Raw genomic sequence first — 24,556 nt, 5'->3', positions numbered from 1 at the left:
AGGAAAAGAAGTTGCATGTTTGCTTTGCAGGCTCCAAGAAATCAAGTTCATTAGTTTCTTTCCTGCGTTCAATTCTGGAGTCCTCAGCCCAGGAAGGACGTGGAACTGCTGGAGTGAGGCCAGAGGAGGTCATGGAGATGATCTGAGGGCTGGAGCACCCTCTGTACAGGGACAGGCTGGGGGAGTTGGGGTTGTTCAGCCTGGAGATGAAAAGGCTGTGGGGAGACCTTAGAGCAGCTTCCAATGCTGAAAGGGGCTCCAGGAAAGCTGGGGAGGGGCTCTGGATCAGGGAGGGCAGGGATAGAATGGAGGGAATGGTTTTGAGCTGCAAGAGGGGAGATTGAGATGGGAACTTGGAAACGTTCTCCTGTGAGGGTGGGGAGGCCCTGGCCCAGGTTGCCCAGAGCAGGGGTGGCTGCCCCATCCCTGGAGGGGTTCAAGGCCAGGTTGGATGAGATTTAGAGCCCCCTGATCCAGTGGGAGGTGTCGCTGCCCATGGCAGGGGTGGAACTGAATGATCTTTAAGTTCCCTTTGAACCCAACCCATTCTACTATTCTACTGCTACAGGCCCAGCCCAAAATTACCCGCTTAATTTTGTCCTCTTTCCCCAAATATGTTGAAAGCACAGAATAACGAGGGTGAGGGAAAAGTGCTTGATCCTTCTGAGCCAGAGCACAAATAATTAAAAGCAGAATAGCTCCTCTGCTGGGCCTGTAGTGCCTTTTGGGGGAACGTGAGCGCATTAACGCTCAGCTTAATAGCTCATTAGTCCAGGCTATTACTGTGTGTTGGCTAATAAGTTGCACGTATCCACATTGCAGGTTCTTCTTGCACAAGTTGTCCCAGTGAAGTGACTTGGAGAGAGGGTTTTGATGCCCTGTTGTTGACTGCATGGATTTAAGCAACAATTTTTGTCCTATTTTTTGGGGAATACCCTTGTCCGCTGGCTGGGAACTCATTCTAGTACTTGAATTCATTCTAAATTCTGCATTTGCTGTGGAGGCACCTGCACTCCTGACAGCCTGGGAAGGAATACAGAGAGGGTTTCATGGTGTTCCGTGATGCTCAGCCAGACAGCACTCCATGAAGAATTTCTTCACGATGATAGTGGTGTTTATAAAGGCTTGTGGTGATAGGATGAGGGTCAATGGGTATAAACTGGAGAGGGGCAGATTTAGACTAGATGTAAGGAAGAATTTCTTCACTGGAGAGGCCCTGGCACAGGTTTCCCAGGGAAGTTTGTGGCTGCTCCATCCCTAGAGGTGTCCAAGGCCAGGCTGGATGGGGCTTGGAGCCCCTGATCCAGTGGGAGGTGTCCCTGCCCATGGCAGGAGGGTTGGAACTGGATGATCTTTAAGGTCCCTTCCAACCCTAACTGTTCTATGATTCTATGAATAAAGGAAAACCCAAAAGGTGCATGCTGCATTGCAATTTTTAATGGGATTGAGAAGCTGAGTATACATGTGCAAAATTAGATGGATAGGATATAGTCAAGAGTTCCAGGACTTCATAAGGTCTACAGCGAATCTCCGGTTCCATGATTTTGCACAGGTTGTTGTTCTTGGATCGGAAGTATTTTCCAAAGAAATCTGCTATTACAATTGCTTGAAGTTTTTTTTTTTTTGCCCTGGTTTGCATCAAATGATATATAGGCAGAAAAAGAAGCTGGGAAGCTATTACATCATCAGCCTAAGCAGAAATAAAGTGCAAGAAAGACCTACGAATGCCTAATTTTAAGAAACGCCAAGTAGAGCTGATTTTTTTAATGGCAAATGCTGGTTCAGCAAACTATAGAATATCAATTTTGATAAAATTTCATTTTTGAAACTGGGAGTTTCAGTCCGAGGATTTTGTAATACCTGATGGCTTTTATTTTGAGATGAATTGATAATAAAAAGTCAATATTGGCACAAAAGCTTTAATTTATTGAGATACATTTTTTTAACCAAACAGATATTTTTTAAAATCTTGTTTCTCGGAAAATTCTATTTTATTTTTTTTATTTCATCCCAATTTTGAATAAGATCTAAAGTGAAATTTTCAATGTCTTGTTTGGAAACCTTAGTCCTCATGCAGGTTTAGTGCCAGGAAGCCACGACTTTCATTGACTCCACTGGGAGCTGTGGGAGCTCAGCAGTTTTATAATCCATTATCCATAGACTTAGTCATGATCTGTCTTAGCGTTCAGTTCTGCTTTTCACTTAATCTGCAGGTATCAGTGTTGAATTTAGATTGGCCTGCAAGTTCTATAGCAAAAGGGGTTGGACAAGTGAGCAGAAAGAGGATTACAGTTCCCTGGATCAACAAATGGGATTCCTGGGTTACACGCTGTCCCAGAACCACACATACCCCTAAAGCCAAGAGAGCCCCTGGAATTAAACAAGCTTCTGATATCGAACAATGCAGTAGTTCCCACTAGGGTTTGCTGAGGGAAAGTGGTGAGTGTTGGGCCAGGATAGATCACGGAATACGGTGGAAAGTCAGGTTCCGCTATGTCCACTATGGTATCGGGGTATTTTATGACACAGGTTTCATTGGAGGTGACGGCGAACGGCTCCGGGCACGCTACCCCTGGTGGAAGGCAGCAGTCGTTGAAGGGAGACATGTGGCAGATCCAGACCTGAAATGTGAAACAAGGGGATGGGAGAACAGGCAGTTGTTACGTCCAGCAAGAAGCTTATGTATTGGATATCAAGATTTTGGGAAGAGAGGGTTGTGCTCGGTATCGTGATTGCTGGCAAAAGAGGGAGTTACGAAGTAGAGCTAGTTCAGGCGAGAGTCTGTCCAGTTTCCTTCTCCTATCCAGTAACTCTTCTCCTCCCTACATAACCATTTTGAACTTCATTATTTGATTATCTGACGATATTTTTGAAATCACTGTTTTAATTCTAAACCCCCTCTGAGTCACAGAATGTTTGGGGTTGGAAGGGACCTTAAAGCTCATTCAGTTCCAACCCCACTTCTAGGGGCCAAGGACCTATGATCAGGTTGGAAGGCTGCTATAAGGTCTTCCTGGAGCCCCTCCTTCTGCTGTCGCTTCTTGAATTGCAGAACTGCTCTGTCTCACTCCTACTGCCAATTCAAACCCTGTAGAACACCACACCATCAACTCAACTCTATGCTTTAAACTTCAGTTTCAACCTTCACTGCGCTGGCAAAACTGAAACATGGGGGTGAACGTAGTTACCTCATTTCAGCTGGTTAGAATTGGAGCAGTATGATCTGAGATGGAGATCCACCCATCTTTTATTAGTCTCATTATAAATCAATTGGGTTGCAGTATCTTATAGTTGAAATCACGCAGCTCTTCCAAACTCTACCTGATATCAGGGCACTGGGCATTGTATAATTACAGATTATCAGGCTGTCCTTGCCCTGAATTGTACCCACACTAGTCAGGCAAGACAAACAGAGTGAGGGGGAGGTGATAATAATGTTATTCACTTTATCAACATGAAACTGATGTGGAAGAGATTAAGGGCTGGCATAAAGGATAGACCTAAACTGACACCCCAAATGAGTCCCCACGTTTACCCCAGGAGTCTATGGCAGAAAAAAAATTCAGGGGAGACTTTTTGTGTCTCTAAATGTCTTGTTTTAGCCACAAGCCATCGTTGCCTTCTCCAGTCCTCAAGGGCAGCATCTTCATCTTTTTTTCCAGTTGTCCCTGTGCCTTTGACTTGAAGGTAAGAAAAAGGCAACAACAGCATATTTTTGTCAATTAAAAGCTGAATTTGAAATGTCCAGGTTTGCCTTTGGGGAAAGAATTGCGACTGTAGATCCATCTAAGGTTAGGGATCCTTGAGTGGTCCAAGGCATAAAGACAATTTGTCAAAGCTCATCCTAGTACCCGTGAAAAGAGGTGAAGAGGAGTACTTGTACATTCCTTCTAGATCTGGAATTGAGCAGTACAAATATATTTTAAACAAAAAGAACATTATAGTGGCTTTTTAGTAAGAAATATCTGAGTTCCAGTCTCCATAGGATATTGAAAATATCTGTTCTCCAACTGTGAAAGACGCTGCTGCTTTCTGGAAGACAACCGAGGGTGAGGACATCACAAAAAAATCATGTTTTTCAATGTCCATTCGTTTAATGCAACATAGTCTTTATAATATGAAAAAAAGAATACTTAGCAGTATGAAATTAATGAGACTACTTAGAGTTCTGAGAGAATTTTATATGCCAGCACCAGTTTCAATGAGCTGTTGTCCTGAACACTAAAGTAGTTTGCAAATGCCAGCATTCACCTCTGAAGTGTAAAACTTAAATTGCCTTAAAAGTACAGGACAATAAAATATATTTCTGGAAGAATACCCCTTGCCATTTCCTAAGTTGTACCTGTCATTTGATAATATTTAGATAGCAAGAAATAATTGATTCAAAATTGACTTACCCAGATCACCAAGGAGAAGAGGTTAAGAAAAGTGATTGGAAGGGTTCTACGTAGCAAATGCTTTTATACACTTAGTCAAATTGCCTGGAGGATGTGACACCCTTTTTGCATGAAGTCTTAATTAGTTGCAAAACAAACCTCGCTGCATGCATAACTTCTGCAAGTAATGAAACTGTTTTGCTCGCTGTTTGTGTTTGTGAGCTATTGGATCTTCACATAGTGTGCTAACTGCATCCTACACCCCGCAGGCAGAGCTCACGTTGACTCTTCATGGATCAAAAAGAACTCAATATACTTTATTAACCACATTTCAGTTATATCGTGTGTTGATCAAACAGCCTTTTGTTTGTGTTTTCTTCCCTTCCCTCAAGTTCAGTCTGTGGAAGGGGTTCGAAGAATATCAGCAGCACCATTTGCTATTAGGGAACAGCCTTTTACTTCCATTTCCCAAATCTGGCATGTGGAAGAGAAGAGGATTCTCCTCTGAAATGCCTTCTAGGGCATTAAATTTAAAAGTATTGAGCTGTTATCCCTCTTGGTGAATATTCACAGAGGAGAAGAGCAACTCAATAAATCCTTAGCTGTTTTTCTCCATAAGACTACATCCCTGGGTAGGATGGGTTCCTAGGGAGAGAGCTCTAGGTTATCTAACACCCATTTTAGTCTTCACAAATAGCACTTGCGTACGATTTATGTGGAGCGTGCGGATTTGTTTCAGGTCTTTTTGCAGGGTTTGACCATGTTGCAATTAAAGGCTGGCAGATGCCACCCACTGCTTTTGCCACTGACTCAAAGTGAAGTCACGGAGCATCCCAGAGCTGGGTTGTGTGTCCATTCCTCCACCCCCTGCTTCCAGCTTTTTACTGGGTTGAAAAGGACGATATTATGGGAAAGGGAAGGTTGTGGTGGAGCCCCTGATGCAGTGGGAGGTGTCCCTGCCCATGGCAGGGGTGGGACTGGATGGGCTTTGAGGTCCCTTCCAACCCAAACCATTCCCTGATTCTATGATAAATAACTATTGATGAGAACTTAACACAAAGGAAACATAGTTTAATAAAACAACCAAAGGATTGGAGAAAACGGGGGCTAGTTTGTCAAGATTTTTATGAATGAGCCAGATGTGGATTTAAAAGTGTGTTTTTTTTTTTAAGCACTTTAAAGAGAAAATCAATGTTAGGAATACCGTGAGAAAAGAGGAGAGAGAAATCGGGATTCACATGGAAACAGTGAAAAATCCACCAGTCACTGTAGCCAGGAGACCTTTGGCATAACAGTCACCTAACGTGGCAGTTCATTAATCAGAAACAGTTTCTTTTTTTTTAATACATCAAAGGTATTCTTAATTAAAGTCTTATTGTAATGCTGGGCTAGGGATCATTTAAGTATTTGGGGCTGCACTTAACAAGCACAATGCAGCTGCTGTGGTGCATTAGCATAGCTGATGCACAATGCTTTGTCTGCATAAATGACTGGGAATCAGGCTGAAATCTTTTGTTGTGTTTATGAGTTCCCATAAACACTTTTGCCTTAGGACCACTACTAGCATCCTCCCAACCTACGGATAATTTATGATAGGAAAGAAAATTTTCAGTAAATAATAATTACGAACACAGGAATCCTTCCTTCCAGTTTGCAGGGCAAGGAAGGGAGGCATCTTGTCTTCCTAGCACTGCACAACAGCTACTCTTTTCTTTTATCTTGTGAAAGGCAATTGATAGTTTCAGTAGCCTTCAACAGGAGGTTTTCTGGGACTGGAAGGACTGAGCAAAGTGACCCAGCTGAGAATCATAGAATCATGAAATCATTAAGGTTGGAAAAGACCTCCAGGCTCATCCAGTCCAACTATCATCCCAACCCTACCATGCTGACTAAATCATGACCCAAAGTGCTATGTTAACATGTTTTTTGAACATCTCCAGGGATGGGGACCCCACCACTGCCCTGGGCAGCCTCTGCCGCGGCTTCACTGCTCTGTCAGTAAAGAAATTTTTCCCAATATCTAATCTAAACCTCCCCTGTTGCAGCTTGAGGTTGTTTCCTCTTTTTCTGTCACTTGCTGCTTGGGAGTAGAGACCAATCATATTCTATGATTCTATGATTTTATATTGATTTTGAGCGCGTTAATTTAAGGGGCAACACCCCTGAGTGAAGCAAGTACTTCACTTTTTTGCCAGAAGCTGGCCAATAATTACAATCTGGAGTGAAAAGGTGGATTTGCATTTCACTCTTAGCATTATCTTAACTTTTCTTTCTTGGACTAAATGTTATTACATCTTAGCCAGGTTGTTTTTTTAGGGCCACAATAAGAAATGGGGAAAAAGAATACAGTTTAAAAGTAGGCTTTTTGAGGGCTCCAAGCGAAAGGGGAGTAAAGGTGGGTGGGAACATCCTAAAATGTACCTCTCTAATTAATCTGCCTAAGCCCTGCTCTGCCACTGAGGAACTATGTAATGTTAAAGCTGCACCGCAGGATTCCTTTGGCTGAAGAGTCTTGTATATATGTATATAGGAAGATTCATTCTTTTCATTCAGAAATAATTTAGCAAGGTTCTGGTTCTTGCATTTTAACCGTGACTGGAGAAAACGATTGGTTGTATCCATACGAAACTCACACAACGTGCTGCTCAGAAGCCAAGTGAAGATAAACCTGAAAAACCTGTAGGTAAAAGAAAAAAAATCCAGTTTTTACCTGACTGTAAACCACCGCGGGCACTGTTCTTGGGGACGGAATTTATCGCAGGCAGCAGATCCCTTAATTACTGGAATTTTCCCCAGCAGCTCAGTTTCGCAGACAAAGCATCAAGACACCTTGTGATGGTCCAGACACAGAGCCCTGCAGCAGGAGAGCCCCATGGGGTTGGGATGGAGGAGCCCAGGAGTGGTGGTGACTGCGAGGTGGCAGCTTCTTCTCTGTGTCCAGGTGAGCTGAGTGACCCTGGACATCCCCTGAACCAGGACAACACCCCCCGGAGGCTTTTCCACCAGCGCTTGGGGCAAATTGGATAGGATCTATAGTAAACATCAGAGGATGATAGCTGGAAATGCCTGGCAAGAAAAACCTTAGCTGCCAACTATGCGGTAGTGGAAGTATTTTGTGCCTTTAATCCAGGCTTAATGTAATCCATGCTCCTCTTATGGGCCTTCTATTTTATAAATATTGGGTCAGTGCTTTGTGTTCACTGCATCCTCTTTTTACAGCCCCTTGTGACGTGATGGGAGTCCTTGAGACTTTTATTCTCTTTGCAGTTTTGGGCACTATATAAAATGCCCCTTCCCTTGCAGCTTCATTTTTTTTCATTGCCTGTGGCAGATTTTAATTCTAATTATTATCTAGGTTTAATAGTGAAACACAGAAGCTAAACGAATCGTCAGAGGTCACTTGGTGAGCAAATGGAACAGCCTGGAGTAAAAGAGGCTTTCCTCATTGCCATTTATAATATTATTTATAATTTGCATTCCAGCAACTCTTTGAAGTCTTAACTGAGATTGCGTTGCATCGGGCAAACAAAGGGCAAGTTGCCACACCAGGCAACGAGCTTTCAAACCGATTAGACCCAAGAAACAAAAGAGAAGGCATTGCTAACTCTTTTAAAAACGCAATGTTAATGCGCAGGTATTAAGGGAGGGGCTGTCAGTATGGGAAGTACAGCGAGCACTTTTTGACATGTCCTGAAATGACACTTCCAGTTTTACATAGGAAATCTGTGGCTGTTGGGAAGGAAACGGAGACCTGAGCTTTGGTAAATGATTTAGTTTTAACAAGACCCATTATATTCCTATTCTCCCAGGGTTCTTTCCACAATGAGCTGAGGGTTTGGTGTAACAGTTCAGCCCTTTGTGTGCACAACCACCACTGGGCCAGTGGTTTGAACACTTCTCTCTGGGATAATCATATTTATGGGAAAGATAAGAGACCTGATGCTGAATCTGAAGTGTCCAAAGGGATTATAAATCCCAGTGGAGCAAAGATCCACTTGGTCTGAACAAAAAGCAGAATTCCTCTTCGTGTCCAGTCTGAATCTGCCCCTCTCCAGTTTATCCCCATTCCCCCTCATCCTGTCACCACAAGCCTTTGTGAACAGCCCCTCCCCAGCTTTCTTGTCGCCCCTTCATGTACTGGGAGGTCACTATGAGATCTCCTCAGAGCCTTCTCTTCTCCAGGCTGAACAACTCCAACTCTCTCAGCGCTCCAGCTCCCTGATCATCCTTGTAGCCTCCTCTGGACACATTTTTCCCTCAGACAGGTGGTATAATTTTGCAGCAGACAGTCGTAGCAGTCAGCTGTTTGGTCAAGGTTGATGAGCAGCAAAGAGGACACTCTCACCTCATTTGTCATTGGGCACAGAAAAAGCTCTCTTTGCAGGTTTGATGCGCAGTCTGATGAAACTATGCACATCACCCTCTTTGAGCAAGATGCTGCCACTGCTGGGGTGCAACCTCACCTTGTGGAAGATTTCAGTATTGGAATCAGAATCATTAAGGTTGGAAAAGACCTCTAACCTCATCCAGTCCAACCATCAACCCAACACCACGGTGCCTACTAAACCATGTCCCAAACTGTCCCATCTAAGCGTTCATGCCCCATCACCTTTTCTGAAAACCATTTCGTTTTCTCAGTTGCTAGAACTTTTCTTTCTTTAATGATTCATCCATTTAAATTATTCCTGCAGAACAGAAGCCTTTGTAAAGATCCCAAAGCAATGACAGTGACTGGGAACAGCCCGCGGAAGTTTCAGATTAAACTATTTCAAAGCACTTTGCAAATTCTGATTAATGATTTATACATGCAAAACACTTATTATCATATTTTAAGTGTCCTGTGTGATTGCAGTGTTTTAAAACGGAGTTATAAAGTCACCTTGAAATATGTGTCAAGGTTGTTAATATTTTAAGGTGCTTGCATCACACTAAATTTTTGTTTGATTTTTAGTTGAAAACTCTCTTTGAGCTGCTGCCAAATTTCTCAGAACAGGCAACTGAAAGAGTTTAGAATCACAGAATGGTTTGGGTTGGAAGGGACCTGAAAGCCCATCCAATCCCACTCCCTGCCATGGGCAGGGACACCTCCTACTGGATCAGGGGACTCAAAGCCTCTTCCAACCTGGCTTTGAACACCTCCAGGGATGGGGCAGCCACAGCCTCCCTGGGCAACCCAAGCAACAAGTTGCAGAGAAAACCTGAGCCTTCTCAGACAGCATTGATTTCTTAGAAATTACACAAAGGCACTTGGTCTCTCCTATGGATGAGAAAACAGAGAAAAATAATCATCTAAGCATGCGTGACCTCTGCATCTTGCTTAATTTTGTTTGCATTTAGGGGTGGGGCCTCAGAAAGAACTGAACCACTTACATTGAGAAAGGAACAATGAAGCAAAGACCTTTTATTAACAGCTTTAATAATGACTAGGGGTATAAACTGGAGAGGGGCAGATTTAGGCTGGGCATAAGGAAGAATTTCTTTGCCATGAGAGTGGGGAGGCCTTGGAACAGGTTTCCCAGGGAAGTTGTGGCTGCCCCATCCCTGGAGGGGTTCAAGGCCAGGTTGGAAGAGGCTTTGAGTCCCCTGATCCAGTAGGAGGTGTCCCTGCCCATGGCAGGGAGTGGGATTGGTTGGGCTTTCAGGTCCCTTCCAACCCAAACTATCCCATGATCCTATGATTAATGAATCTACGATTCCATGATACCAGAGTCCAGGGTCAGCAGAGACTGTAAGAGGGGAGTGGGATTGAATACGAATGTAGTTTAGGAAACAGAAAAGCATTCAGGGCAAGGAATCGTGACCTGATTAGGAGTTGATCAATGGAATGATATACGTGACTTTGATCTGTTTATCTTCAAGGGATGTTATTACCCAATTCATGGGTGTCTGAAGCCAATAGGACACTGAGTATAATAACACAGCACTTTGCATATATAAATCATTAATGAATACTTGCGATATGACATTAGATCCAGGGAGGACACCAAGCTTCCTGATAAGAGTTATTGCCCTAGGCATCCCTACAACACACCTCATAATTTACAAGGGATTTACAGAGAAAAAAAGGTTTCTACTTTATTAGAGAAGCAAACAAGTAACACGTAAACAACTCCAAATAGGAAATGTGTCTGTAGGGAAAGGCAGATCTTGGGGTATGCAAGACACTTTAACTGCCTGGCTCCTGTGGGCTGACAGCTGAAGTTTTTGACACCAAACATGAGCTAGGTGGGGACCAAAAAAGCCTGTCATCCTTGGGGGCTGCAGCTTTTCACCTTCATTCTTACTGGCAGATTCTTTAATCAGGGTTGATACCCAAATGAGCATCCTAGGGACCAACCAAAACTTGAATGCGGAATGACATTTATTTATCAGAACGGGTTAGGATACCCAGAAATGTCTTTGTTTTATTATTTATTATTTTTTGTAGATTGAGATGATATCTTAGGAAGAACTGTTTTGCTGTGAGGCCCTGGCCCAGGTTGCCCAGAGGAGTGGTGGCTGCTCCGTCCCTGGAGGGGTTCAAGGCCAGGTTGGATGGGGCTTGGAGCCCCTGATGCAGTGGGAGGTGTCAACTTACTCTGAGGTCAGTGGATGTGAATTTTCACAATGAACCTGGAGCAGATGAATCGCTCTAGCTCTGCAGCTACACTGCTTAGTCTTCTAGTAGAGTTGAGAAGGACGTGCTCTTAAAGACAAAGGGAGAAAAGCAATAACTTAGGATCCGTGTAAAACAAATTTTTGAGGTAACAGCAAGGATGGGCACAGAGCTGGTGGCAGCAAGTGGATGGTTTGTGTTTGTCATTTCTGAAAAACCCACATTCCAGCCTTGTTTTGTTTCCCGGTGCTGCTACGTTACAGTCATAAGAATTTAGAGCAACTGCTTTAAATTTAGAGCAACTTCTGCTCCAGAAGTTTTATAACAGGTTATTATTATGACACACACAAAACTAGTTTTTAATGAAAAAATTAATAACTCTGGTTTTCTGAAGCAATAAATGTTACCTGCTTAAGCAATAACCGCGACTCTCAGATTTAAAGGGATGTTATTATCCGAGGGCCCTAACTATTAAATTTTGCCATATACTTGCCATATTTGCATAGTTTATACCCTTTGCTCAACTACTAATGAGCATTTGGCACTAACTTTGAAGTTCCTTCCTTTAAAGAAGCCAAGGGAGAAGCCTCAATCTTGTCGCGCAGCCCTAGGGAAGTGCAGACAGACACACCTCGGTGGCTTCGAAATGGGTAATGGAGGTAAATGAATGATGAAGAATCATGGAATCATAGAATCATTTAATTGGAAAAGACCTTTTAGATCATGAAGTCCAACCATACCTATCAACTAATAATCCAGATCCCTGAGCACCTCATCCACCCATCTTTTACACACCTCTGGGGATGGGGACTCCACGACTTCCCTGGGCAGCCCTTTCCTGATAACCCTTTTGGTGAAGAAATGTTTCCTGATGTCTAATCTGAACCAACTCTGGTGCAACCTGAAGCCATTTGGATAATGCTCAGTAGAAAACTTCAAGCGGAATTGGTGGTTCTCCCCCTCTACTCCATTCTCATGAGACCCACCAGGAATACTGTGTCCAGTCTGGAATTCCCAGTATGAGAAGGGCATGGAAATGTTGGAACAGAATAATTCTATCCCTTCGTAGACAGTTTAATTCTTGGTTTGCTGTGGCTGTTGAGCATTAGGTTCTGTTTTAATGAATGAAATTAAACACTTTTCCCTTCAGAAACATTTCTCGCAATGGTAGAAAAATTAAAGCGTCTTTCTTCCTTCATCTTTCTTCATTTGGTTTGCTAAAATTACCAACCCAAATTGTATGAATATAGTATATATTCAACACCTGAGTAAAGCATTTGGTTTTCTGTGTTTGGATATGGTAATAAATCAACTCAAAGTATGTCGCCAAGTAATTGCATGGGGATCATCTCCTCATCTGTTCTCAATTGGTTTAATTTCTTTCCTAAAGGGGAGCTGTCGGAATGCTGGAAGTGGACATTCTGGACACCAAATTGTTACCCCAGTACTTAAACCCTTAGCATTTTACATCCCTAATTAGACCAGGGGAACAACTTGGGAACAGCTTGTCCAATAGCTCATATCCAGCACCAGACGCTGAACCGTGTGTTTCCACTGACAAATGCTTTGTAGAATTATTCTGGTTTGCTTTAAAAGAATCATCTATTTGTTGTGCTAAATTCCTAAGTCAGCATCTCTCAACACCTGCAGCATTTTTCCTGTAGAGTTTCATCTCAAACATTTAATGGGATGTTTCTGTGTCTCATGCTATCACGTTCTTTGCTGCTGTCAGCACACGGATGATGCAAAGTTCTGTTGTGAAAAGAGGTTTTTCTGTACTTAGAATCATGGAAAGATTTGGGTCGGAAGGGACTGTCCAATGTTACATAATTTAAGTAGTTGCTTCATTTTCTGACTCCACGTAAAAACAAATGGTTGCCTCCAAACAGGCCTCACCTTCTTATTGTAAGAAGGTAGGGAAAAAATACTTTCTGAATTTTTACAGAAATTACTCTGTGGCTCAAGGGGCAAGTATTTCTAAATGTGGCTTGAAGTGCCACTTCTAAAAATATTCTGAAGGGACCATGTTGTGTGTTGAGAGTTAAAAGTACATGAAGATTGTACAGAATCAGAAGGGAATGACACAATAAGCTAGAAACCATCATGTGGTTTCTTAAATAAAAAGGTTAATGCGGACTGACAAAATAAATATTTGCTACAATGCAGGGTATGTGACCTAATTACACTTTCCTTTTTGATGAGAGATTCAAGCTAGATAGATGGTGCAATCCCAACAGAGAAAAATGCCTGGAAGTGTATTTTCATAAAACGTATGAATTTCCCAACTCTCTAACTAAGATGAGTCTCAGGTAATTTGTAAATGGTCCTGTGAAAGACAAGCCAGTGACTACAACGACTGAGAAGAAAAAAGGCATCAGTTCCTGGGATCACCATAAATGTCTCAACCAACCTGAAATTCATTTGATCTCTATGTCATGTTAAAAAAGGCTCTGGGGTGGAATGGGCTTGCCATTAGCGAGGAAATGGTGAGGGAGCATTCCAAGGAGCAAATCAAAGCCTCCTTCAGTGGTAGGGAGCATTTTTCACACAACGCATACACAAACGATGCCCCTGGGCAGTCTCTTCTAGTATAAAAGCCAGTCCAGCTGCAGGTCCCTCATCCACTTCTCTTGCCTTCTCCTCTTTGGTGAACAAGGTAAGTAGCAAGAACCTTCATCTATTTCTCTTATTTCTCCTTTTGCTCTTTGTCTTCTTGCTTCGGTTTAACTTTTGCTGAGACACTTAATCCCATACCAAGTTCGATACACTCAGCTCTTTGCCACCATCATGGGAGCTGGGAGAAGGTCTTCAGCTTTCTTTTCAGGGTAAAACCTGGGAACAAGGCTCTTTAACCTTTCTTCTTCCCTGTGTAGGCTGATCCTGCCTGCAACCCCGTGTGTCCTTTCACCAAGCAGGCTGTCAGGTTTATTGTTGCTATTGTCTCTCCCAGGTCACCTCCATCCCACAGCCATGTCCTGCTATGATCTGTGCCGTCCCTGTGGCCCAACCCCTCTTGCCAACAGCTGCAACGAGCCCTGCGTCCGGCAGTGCCAGGACTCCCGTGTCATTATTGAACCGTCTCCTGTGGTGGTGACCCTGCCCGGACCCATCCTCAGCTCCTTCCCCCAGAACACCGCGGTGGGATCCACCACCTCCGCTGCCGTGGGCAGCATCCTGAGCCAGGAGGGAGTGCCCATCAACTCCGGGGGCTTCAACCTCTCTGGTCTTGGTGGTCGCTATGGCAGGAGGTGCCTGCCCTGCTAAGGTCGGGCTGGACGTGCCGCGATCACATCGACCAAGAAGACCAAAGCCGTGTGCCAGAATGAGGAGGGAGCTGCTGGTTGGGGTTTCTAGAATCTTTGAGCATCCTCACACCCTTCTATAAAAGAGGAAGAGAAATTCAGGTGCCTTCCTGCACTCTCTGAAAACACGGCCAGCAGATATTGTTTTTTTCTGCTTTCTTCACTGCATCATGAGTTCCTCTTATTTCCAGCTGCCCGGTTCCTTGGGTTCCTCTTGAAGCAAGTTGAGAAGGTTCCTGCTCATCGTCCTCTGTATAATGTGTGGAATGAAGCTGCATGTCCCATTGCTGTGAAGTGTTGCCTGATTGCCAGCTGCCCTTGTAGCACCTGGCCCGGGTCCCTTCCAGCATGTCCTGCTTTGTTTCTGTCTTTAGACTCATTAAAGTTTATGCTGCATTATAGCTTGAGTCTCGTTGTGTTCCTTACTTTCTGAGATGCCCAACCAAGAATACTCAATGATGTATCACAGAATCACAGCATGGCTGGGGCTAGATGGCACTTCTAGAGCTCATCTGGTCCAATCCCCTGCTAAAGGAGGTTAGCCTGGAGCCTGTTGCTACAGAATCATAGAATCATAGAATCACCAGGTTTGAAAAGACCCATTGGATCATCGAGTCCAACCATGAGGATTAGTCCAGGTGAGTTTTGGATACATCTAAGGATGCTCTTCCCAGCCCTCAGCTGTTCCTCATGAGTGTGACATTCCCATTCCTTAATCATCAGTGTGGACTTTCATCTGACTCTTTCACATATGCTCATTTCTCTCCTGCACTGAATAGCAAGGAACATGGCCCAGTACTCCTGGTGTGTCCTCGTGAGTGCTGAGGGAAGGGGGACAATCGACTCCCCCAACCTGCTGACATGACCTGGCCTAGAGAAGCCCAGGGAACCATAATTATGAGGAACAGCTGAGAGAGCTGGGGGTGTTTAGCCTGGAGAAGAGGAGGCTGAGGGGAGACCTCATTGCTCTCTCCAACTCCCTGAAAGGAGGTTGTGGAGAGGAGGGAGCTGGGCTCTTCTCCCAAGGGCCAGGGGACAGGACGAGAGGGAATGGCCTCAAGCTCCACCAGGTGAGGTTTAGGCTGAACATTAGGAAAAAATGTTTCCTGGAAAGGGTGATTGGTCCCTGGCAGAGGCTGCCCAGGGAGGGGGTTGAGTCCCCTTCCCTGGAGGGGTTTAAGGGCTGGGTGGACGAGGTGCTGAGGGACATGGGTTAGTGATTGATGGGAATGGTTGGACTCGATGATCCGGTGGGTCTCTTCCAACCTGGTGATTCTATGATTCTATAATTGTCTGCATTACAAGTGTGATCCCATGAAGGGGAAAGGTGTGGCTGAATGCATGTGGTGCATTTTTTATGGTTCTTAGGGGCTGCCTCACTGAAATGGTCACCTGGAGGGGACTACACTTTAGCTGTGACAAATCCATCCGAAGTCACCCACACCACTTTATCCTGAACACCAGGCTTGTTGGGTCTCTCAGCAAGCCCCTGCGATGCCTTCCGAGGCACCAGGAGGATTGTTTTATGTGAGAGCTGCCCAAGGATGCAAAATAGCCAGCATCAGGGAGAGCAGTAACTTTGCTTGTGGGTGAAGTTGTGATGGAACTTAGGTCATGGGAACTCCCAAACAGTGAATGTGCAAGGCTGCCAACATTGCTGAGTACTTCAGAATAGGAGCTGGGTGAAATAGAGATGTGACCTGGTGGCAAAAGTGAAGGTTTACAAATCTTTGGGAATCTATAGCACTCCACAGATGTCTTGCAGCCACAGAATCATAGAATCACCGGGTTGGAAGAGACCCACCGGATCATCGAGTCCAACCATTCCTATCAAAAGACACTGCTGGGGCTCCCTGAAACACGCCAGAAGCCTGGTGCTCAAGACAAAGGTCTGTAGGTGACTTTGGATGCATTTGTCACAGGTAAAGGGCAGTTCCCTCCAGGTGACCATTCCAGCTGGACATACACTCCTCATCTACCAAGAATGATGCCAGAGAACCTCATTCCTTCAGCCACGCCTCTGCACCCAGATCCCCCTGGACAGCTCGTGTGAGCATCCCAGGAGAAAAGGAACACGAGGAGACATCAAGCTACAATGCAGCATAAACTTTAATGAGTCTAAAGACAGAAACAAAGCAGGACATGCTGGAAGGGACCCGAGCCAGGTGCTAGAAGGGCAGCTGGCACTCAGGCAACACTTCACAGCAATGGGACACGCGTCTTCATTCCACACACATATACAGAGGGTGATGAGCAGGAACCTTCTCAACTTGCTTCAGGATGAAGCCATGGCACAGGACAGCAGGAGACAACAGGGACTCGTGATGTGGAGAAGAAAGCAGAGGAAGAAGACAGCATCAGCTGGCCGCGTTTCCAGACAGCACAGGATTGCTGCAAAGGAGGCTGTGAGGGTGCTCAGCTCCTCTGGAAACCCCAACCAGCATCTTCATCTGCAGTCTGGCTCATGGCTTTGGTCTTCTTGGTCGATGTGATCGCGGCACGTCCAGCCCGACCTTAGCAGGGCAGGCACCTCCTGCCATAGCGACCACCAAGGCCAGAGAGGTTGAAGCCCCCAGAGTTGATGGGAACTCCCTCCTGGCTCAGGATGCTGCCCACAGCAGCGGAGGTGGTGGATCCCACCGCGGTGTTCTGGGGGAAGGAGCTGAGGATGGGTCCGGGCAGGGTCACCACCACAGGAGATGGTTCAATAATGACACGGGAGTCCTGGCACTGCCGGATGCAGGGCTCGTTGCAGCTGTTGGCAAGAGGGGTTGGGCCACAGGGACGGCACAGATCGTAGCAGGACATGGCTGTGGGACAGAGGTGACCTGGGAGAGACGATAGCAAAAATAAAACCTGACAGCCTGCTTAGTGAGAGAAAGAGCATGGGCTTGGAGCAGACACAGGCTGTATAGGGAGGAAAAGAGCCTTTGGAGCTTCAGTCTCCAACACGGCCCTGCAAGAAGAAGAAAAGACCCTCTCCCATCACTCCCCCCAAACAGCAAAGAGAACTGAGATGATTTGCCACTGTCTCAGAAGCACAGAATTAAAGCAAAGTCTCGTTTGAATCCAGAAGACAAACAGCAAAAGGCGAAATAAGAAAAGGGTTCAAGACATTTCCTACTTACCTTGTTCACCAAGGAGGAGAAAACAGGAGAAGTGGATGAGGGAGCTACAGCTGGAGTGGCTTTTATACTGTTGGAGACGACCCCGGGCCAAGAGGCGCCCTTTGTGCATGTAATGTATTTCCCAACAGGCTCATCTTGCACGCAAAACACAGTTATTAAAGAAATGGGATATTTATTTGTGCCCTGCAATGCTTCCTTTTCATTTCCGTGTCCTTTCAGCCACACAGGCTCCTTTCAAGTCGCAGAATTAGAGACCAAAATGTTTCCAGGGGTTGTACCACGTCAGCATGATGCAGTCGGAGATGAGGGGAGTCCCACCCAGGCAGGTGGCATCAAACCTTTGCCTTCAGGGCCTGCAGAGCATGAGGATGAAGGACTGATGCTGCTGACCCTTGCAGCCAGGCTGAAGTCTCAAGGTTGCAAAGATAACTGCCCAATTATTCAGGAAAGACTTTAAAGTGAGGCCCTGGGGACGAGGGTCTGCCACCACCTGCCTGGGTGGGACACTCCTTGGCTCTGTCTGCACCATCTGCCTGTGCTGACACGACATTTCCCCTAGAAAAAGTTTGGTCTCTAATAGTGTGACTTGAAAGGAGCCTGCGTGGCTGAATGGGCGTCATGGACAGGGAAATGAAAAGGCAGCTTTGCAGGGCACAAATAACTAGCCCTTTTCTTTAATTGAGATGTTTTGCATGCAAGATGAGCCCGCTGGTAAACACATTACACGCACAAAGGTTTCCTCTGGGCCTGGGGCACTGTGGATGAGTATAAAAGCCACTCCAGCTGTAGCTCCTTCATTCACTTCTCTTGCCTTCTTCTCCTTGGTGAACAAGGTAAGTAGCAAGAGCCTTCACCTCTCTTCTTTCTCCTTTCGTTCTTTGGTTCTTCCCTCAACTGAGTCTTTCCCTCAGTTGCACCATTCTGAGACGTGGCCAGGCGCCACCTTTCTCTCTGCCATTCTGGGGGAGGAATGGGAGGAGGTCTTTGGCTCTTTTTGCAGGTCTCTGTTGGGGAATTACAGCTCCAAACGCTCTTTTCCCTGCTATGCAGCTGTCACTTCTCCAAGCCCATGCTCTTTCTCACTAAGGAGGGTGTCAGGCTGTGCCTCACACGCTGCCTGTTCTCCCCCTGCCCTCTCTCCCAGGTCACCTCCGTCCCACAGCCATGTCCTGCTACGATCTGTGCCGTCCCTGTGGCCCAACCCCTCTTGCCAACAGCTGCAACGAGCCCTGCGTCCGGCAGTGCCAGGACTCCCGTGTGGTGATCCAGCCTTCTCCTGTGGTGGTGACCCTGCCCGGACCCATCCTCAGCTCCTTCCCCCAGAACACCGCGGTGGGATCCACCACCTCCGCTGCCGTGGGCAGCATCCTGAGCCAGGAGGGAGTGCCCATCAACTCCGGGGGCTTCAACCTCTCTGGTCTTGGTGGTCGCTATGGCAGGAGGTGCCTGCCCTGCTAAGCTCTGGCAAAGATTTGTAGCGACCATATTGACCAGGACAACTAAAGCCACGTGCTGGACTGAGGATGCAGCTGCTGGACTGAGTTTCCAGAGGGTCTGAGCACTCCTGTAAAAGAGGGAGAGAAATGCATGTGCCTTCCTGCACTCTCTGGAATCACGGCCAGCTGATGCTGTCTTCTTCTCCTGCTTTCTTCTCTGCATCATGAGTCCCTGTTGCCTCCTGCTGTCCTGTGCCATGGGTTCCTCCTGAAGCAAGTCAAGAAGGGTCCTGCTCATCACCCTCTGTATAATGTGTGGAATGAAGACACGTGTCCCACTGCTGTGAAGGGCAACCTGATTGTCAACTGCCCCTGTAGCACCTGGCCTGGGTTCCTTCCAGCATGTCCTGCTTTGTTTCTGTCTTTAGACTCATTAAAGTTTATGCTGCATTGTAGCTTGATGTCTCCTTGTGTTCCTTATCCCTTGGGGTGCCCAGCAAAGCTCCTGAATGGGAAACCACAGAACCACAATGTGGCTGAGGCTCTGAGGGATTTCTGGGGTTCACTTGGTCCAACGCCTTTGCTCATAAAGGTCAATCTAGAGCCAATTGCTTCAGGTCCAGGTAGCTTTTGGGTACATCCTGGGATGGAGATTCCATACCCTGCCTGGGAAGGGCTTGGTGCCTCTCACAGTGAAAAAGTGTTTCCTGATGATCAGATGGAGCTGTCTGTGTTTCCTCCTGTGCCCATTGCCTCTGCTCCTACCAGTCGATGACTCATCAAAGAGGCAGACTCGCTCCACCTCAAACCTTCCCTTCATGCATTTAAATACATGAATGAGATCCTGCTCCCCTGAGGCTGCTCTTCCCAGTTCTCAGTCATTCCTCATGGGTGCCATGTTCCAGTCTTTAATCTGTGTGGCTGTTTGACTCTCTCAAACATTTCCAGAACTCTCCTGCACCGAATAGCACGGAACATACACAGCCCAGCACTCCTGGTGTGTCCTCATTCCCATCATTTGGACTCGATGATCCGGTGGGTCTTTTCCAACCTGGTGATTCTATGATTCTATGAGTGCTGAGGGAAGGGGAAGAATCAACTCCCTCCGCCAGCTGGCAAGACCTTGCCTAAAGAAGCCCAGGGTACCATAATTGGCTGCATTACAAATGTGATCCCATGAAGGGGAAAGGCTTGGCTGAATGGATGTGCTGTATCTGTATGGTTCTGAGGGGCTGCCTCACTGAAACGGTCACTTAGAGGGGCCCACACTTTACCTGTGAATAATCCTTCCAATGCCACCAACACCCCTATGTCCTGAACACCAAGCTTGTTGGGTCTCTCAGCAAAGACCTCAGATGCCTAATGTCACACCAAGAGGTTTGTGGTATGAGAGAGATGCCCAAGGAGCTGTAACCATTCTGTGCCACCCAACGTTCACTGCTTGGGAGTTCCCATGCCCTATGGCCCTTGACAGTGAAGTCAGGGCACTTACTAAGTCCTTCCCTGGCACATCAGAGGAAGGAAAGACAAAAAGAAACTGTCCAGGCTGCAGATGTTGTGTCTCCCTTTCCTGTCTGCCCTGAACAGCAAGACCATGGACATCAGAGAGGGAGGTATCCTTGCTTGTGGGTGAAGTTGGCGTGTAGCTGGTGATATAGGAGAGGACAAGCTGCCACAGGCTCTGGTCCTCCACAGGAGTTGTTTGCCCCGTGCATCCCACTCCTGCTTCAGGCAGAGCGAGGAGCACCTCATTTGCTGCCCCACGTGCTGTGGGAAGCCCTGAAGCTTCTCTCACCGTATCTAAAGCTCTGACGTTCTCGTCAAAGTGCTGTTACTTCAGTGCCATGGGCGTCGGATCATAGGAACTCCCGAGCAGTGATGGTGCAGCCCTGCCAGCACGGGTGGGTACTTCAGAAAGGGAGATGGGTGGCACAGAGGGGTGGTCTGGGTGCAGAAGGGAAGGGTTACGGCTCCATGGGAATCTCTCCCAGACTACACATGTCTTGGAGCCATGGAAAGCAGCACAGGGGTTTGCTGAGACATGCCAGAAGCCTTGTAGACAGGACTAAAGGCTGTGGGTGACTTTGGATGGATTAATCACAGGGAAAGAGCAGTGCCCTCCAGGTGACCATTTCAGCTGAACATACACACTCCCCATCCACTAAGATTGATGCCAGGGAACCTCATTCCTTCAGCCATGCTTCTGCACTGGATAGCAACCCAGATCCCCCTGGAGAGCTTGGGTTGGGCATCCCAGGAGGAAAGGAACACGAGGAGACATCAATCTACAATGCAGCATAAACTTTAATGAGTCTAAAGACAGAAACAAAGCAGGACATGCTGGAAGGGACCCAGGCCAGGTGCTACAAGGGCAGCTGGCACTCAGGCAACACTTCACAGCAATGGGACATGCGTCTTCATTCCACACACATATACAGAGGACGATGAGCAGGACCCTTCTCAACTTGCTCCAAGAGGAACCCAAGGAACGGGGCAGCAGGAGACAACAGGGATGAACAATGTGGAGAAGAAAGCAGAAGAAATAGGCATCATCAGCTGGCCGTGTTTCCAGACAGCACAGGATGGCACTGTGTTTCTCTCTCTCTCCCTTTTACAGGAGGCTGTGAGGATGCTCAGTCCATCTGGAAACCCCAACCAGCAGCTCCATCCTCAGTCCGGCTCATGGCTTTGGTCTTCCTGCTCGATGTGATCGCGGCACGTCCGGCTCGACCTTAGCAGGGCAGGCACCTCCTGCCATAGCGACCACCAAGGCCAGAGAGGTTGAAGCCCCCGGAGTTGATGGGCACTCCCTCCTGGCTCAGGATGCTGCCCACGGCAGCGGAGGTGGTGGATCCCACCGCGGTGTTCTGGGGGAAGGAGCTGAGGATGGGTCCGGGCAGGGTCACCACCACAGGAGACGGTTCAATAATGACACGGGAGTCCTGGCACTGCCGGACGCAGGGCTCGTTGCAGCTGTTGGCAAGAGGGGTTGGGCCACAGGGACGGCACAGATCGTAGCAGGACATGGCTGTGGGACGGAGGTGACCTGGGAGAGAGGGCAGGGGAAGAACAGGCAGCGTATGAGGCACAGTCTGACAGCCTGATCAGTGAGAGAAAGAGCATAAGCTTGGAGCTAGCACAGGCTTCATAACGGGGAAAAGAGCCTTAGGATCTGCAGCCCCCAACAGGGCCCTGCAAAGAGAGGCAAAGACCCTCTCCCATTTCCTCCCAGAATGGCAAAGAGAGCAGAGATGGTCTCAGAATGGTATAACTGAGATAAAGACTCAGTTACGGCCAGAAGACAAAGAGCAAAAGGAGAAATAAGAGAAATAGATGAAGGTTCTTGCTACTTACCTTGTTCACCAAAGAGGAGAAGGCAAGAGAAGTGGATGAGGGAGCTGCAGCTGGACTGGCTTTTATACTGGTAGAGAATGCCCTAGGAGCAGAAGCTCCCTCTAGGCATGTGATGTGTTTACTAACAAGTTCATTTTGTATGCAAAACATCGCAATTAAAGAAATGAGGTATTTATTTGTGCTTTGCAATGCTTCCTTTTCGTTTCCGTGTCCGTGACACGTCCTTTCAAGCCATCCAGGTTCCTTTGAAGTCACAGTAGTAGAGACCGAAATTTTTCCAGGGGTCGCGACATGTTGACACAGGTTGATGGTTGGAGATGGGGTTTTAGCTCTTGGGAAAGGCAAAGCAAGGGACAGCAAGACCAGCTAGTCTTCAGGAAAGAAGGAATGCTCAAAAGAGGCAGGAAAACTTCTGCTGAGAGCAATGTTCAATCTCAGAGAGAGAGTCTAAAAGCCAAGAGCAGAGGAGCCCTGCCTAGCAAGTTGATGCCTAGTTCAGTGTGAGGGACTGAAGTTACTGACCCTTGCATGTGGAAGTCGAGGGTGAAGCCTCAGGGTTATGAGAAGACCTGCCAAATTCAGCAGCAAAGACTTTAAAGTGAGGCCCTGGAGGCAAGAGTCTGCCACTGCTTTCCTTAGTGGGACACTCCTCATCTCTGTCTGGACCATCTCCCTCTGCTGACATGACGTTACCCCTGGAAACATTTTGGCCTTTATTAGTATGACTTGAAAGGAGCCCGTGTGGCTGAATGGGCGTCACGGACAGGGAAATGAAATTGCAGCATTGCAGGAAACACAAGCTATGTCCCCATTTCTTTAATTGTGATGTTTTGCATGCAAGATGAGCGGTAAACACATTACATGTGCCTAGGGCAGCCTCTGGGCCTTGGGCAGTCTGGATGAGTATAAAAGCAAGTCCGGCTGCAGGATCCCTCATCCCACTTGTCTTCTCCTCCGTGGTGAACAAGGTGAGCTACAACCTTCTTTGCCTGTTTCTTGTCATTCTCTTTTTCTGCTTTAACTTCATGAATCAACTGGGTCTTCGCACATCTGCTGCGTCTACTGAGAGCTGTGCTCCTTGATTCTGGTTCCAGCACCTCTGTTATCTTTGCCAGGCTGAGAAGAGAGGGTGTGAGAAAGTTCTTGGGCTCTCTTTGCAGGGGAATCATGGGGTCAGGGCTCCTAATCCAATCTTCTTCCCCACACAGCACATCCCTGCCTCCTATCTTGATTCTTTCCTATTGCCGAGCAGGCTGACAGACCTCACACGCTGCCTGTTCTTCCCCTGCCCTCTCTCCCAGGTCACCTCCGTCCCACAGCCATGTCCTGCTATGATCTGTGCCGTCCCTGTGGCCCAACCCCTCTTGCCAACAGCTGCAACGAGCCCTGCGTCCGGCAGTGCCAGGACTCCCGTGTCATTATTGAACCGTCTCCTGTGGTGGTGACCCTGCCCGGACCCATCCTCAGCTCCTTCCCCCAGAACACCGCGGTGGGATCCACCACCTCCGCTGCCGTGGGCAGCATCCTGAGCCAGGAGGGAGTGCCCATCAACTCCGGGGGCTTCAACCTCTCTGGTCTTGGTGGTCGCTATGGCAGGAGGTGCCTGCCCTGCTAAGGTCGGGCTGGATGTGCCAAGATCACATCGAGCAGGAAGACCAAAGCCATGAGCCGGACTGCAGATGAAGATGCTGGTTGGGGTTTCCAGAGGAGCTGAGCACCCTCACAGCCTCCTTTGCAGCAATCCTGTGCTGTCTGGAAACACGGCCAGCTGATGCTGTCTTCTTCTCCTGCTTTCTTCTCTGCACTATGAGTCCCTGTTGTCTTCTGCCATCCTGTGTCATCGGTTCATCCTGAAGCAAGTTGAGAAGGGTCCTGCTCATCACGCTCTGTATAATATGTGGAAGACGTGTGTCCCATTGCTGTGAAGTGTTGCCTGCGTGCCAGCTGCCCTTGTAGCACCTGGCCTGGGTCCCTTCCAGCATGTCCTGCTTTGTTTCTGTCTTTAGACTCATTAAAGTTTATGCTGCATTGTAGCTTGATGTCTCCTCGTGTTCCTTTCCTCCTGGGATGCCCAGCCAAGCTGTGCACGGGGGGAAATGGGATCCCTGAAAGGGAGAAGAGTGGGCAGGTAAAGACAAATTGCAAACCTACCTCATGCCTGTCAGAGCTGAGAACCCTTAAGAGTTCATGGAAGAGACATGGGGAGGTGGAGGAACAGGTGACATTGCCCGAGCATGGAAAGGGTTACCAGGAGCTCTTCAAAGTGACATGTAAGGAACAAGTGAGGCTGGAGACTGGCTTCCAGTTGATGAGAGAAATCTTTGATGTGCTGGAAGCCATTCCTGTGCAATCTAACACCCATTTC

The 24,556-nt window shown here is 47.1% G+C and overlaps 6 protein-coding genes across 6 annotated transcripts in view; 4 read left to right on the top strand and 2 right to left on the bottom strand.

Moving 5' to 3' along the window:
* The first annotated feature begins 13,564 nt into the window (after window positions 1-13,564).
* On the top strand, window positions 13,565-18,862 carry LOC138732333 (feather beta keratin-like). The gene is made up of 2 exons (XM_069878917.1): window positions 13,565-13,627; window positions 18,546-18,862. Exon 2 carries the CDS (start codon window positions 18,566-18,568, stop codon window positions 18,857-18,859), a length of 294 nt encoding a protein of 97 aa, XP_069735018.1. The 5' UTR covers window positions 13,565-13,627; window positions 18,546-18,565; the 3' UTR covers window positions 18,860-18,862.
* Window positions 13,593-14,390, top strand: LOC138732332 (feather beta keratin). Its single transcript, XM_069878916.1, has 2 exons — window positions 13,593-13,630; window positions 13,924-14,390. Exon 2 carries the CDS (start codon window positions 13,942-13,944, stop codon window positions 14,233-14,235), a length of 294 nt encoding a protein of 97 aa, XP_069735017.1. The 5' UTR covers window positions 13,593-13,630; window positions 13,924-13,941; the 3' UTR covers window positions 14,236-14,390.
* LOC138732142 (feather beta keratin-like) lies at window positions 16,365-17,123 on the bottom strand. Its single transcript, XM_069878551.1, has one exon. It carries the CDS (start codon window positions 17,079-17,081, stop codon window positions 16,788-16,790), a length of 294 nt encoding a protein of 97 aa, XP_069734652.1. The 5' UTR covers window positions 17,082-17,123; the 3' UTR covers window positions 16,365-16,787.
* LOC138732324 (scale keratin-like) overlaps window positions 18,221-24,556 on the top strand; it is a 51,663-nt gene continuing 45,327 nt past the window's right edge. Inside the window, exon 1 of the mRNA XM_069878903.1 lies at window positions 18,221-18,234. The gene's annotated coding sequence lies outside the window, so the exon portion shown is untranslated. The remainder of the gene's footprint in view (window positions 18,235-24,556) is intronic.
* Window positions 21,442-21,907, bottom strand: LOC138732144 (feather beta keratin). The gene has a single exon (XM_069878553.1). The coding sequence runs from the start codon at window positions 21,861-21,863 to the stop codon at window positions 21,570-21,572; it is 294 nt and encodes a 97-aa protein (XP_069734654.1). The 5' UTR covers window positions 21,864-21,907; the 3' UTR covers window positions 21,442-21,569.
* Window positions 23,144-24,224, top strand: LOC138732057 (feather beta keratin). Its single transcript, XM_069878407.1, has 2 exons — window positions 23,144-23,162; window positions 23,495-24,224. The coding sequence occupies exon 2, from the start codon at window positions 23,513-23,515 to the stop codon at window positions 23,804-23,806; it is 294 nt and encodes a 97-aa protein (XP_069734508.1). The 5' UTR covers window positions 23,144-23,162; window positions 23,495-23,512; the 3' UTR covers window positions 23,807-24,224.

Source organism: Phaenicophaeus curvirostris, chromosome 29, assembly GCF_032191515.1.
Source record: "Phaenicophaeus curvirostris isolate KB17595 chromosome 29, BPBGC_Pcur_1.0, whole genome shotgun sequence".
In the NCBI taxonomy this organism is placed as follows: Eukaryota; Metazoa; Chordata; class Aves; order Cuculiformes; family Cuculidae; genus Phaenicophaeus; species Phaenicophaeus curvirostris.
Note: the sequence above shows the minus strand (reverse complement) of the source record. Positions and strands in the feature narration are given on the sequence as shown.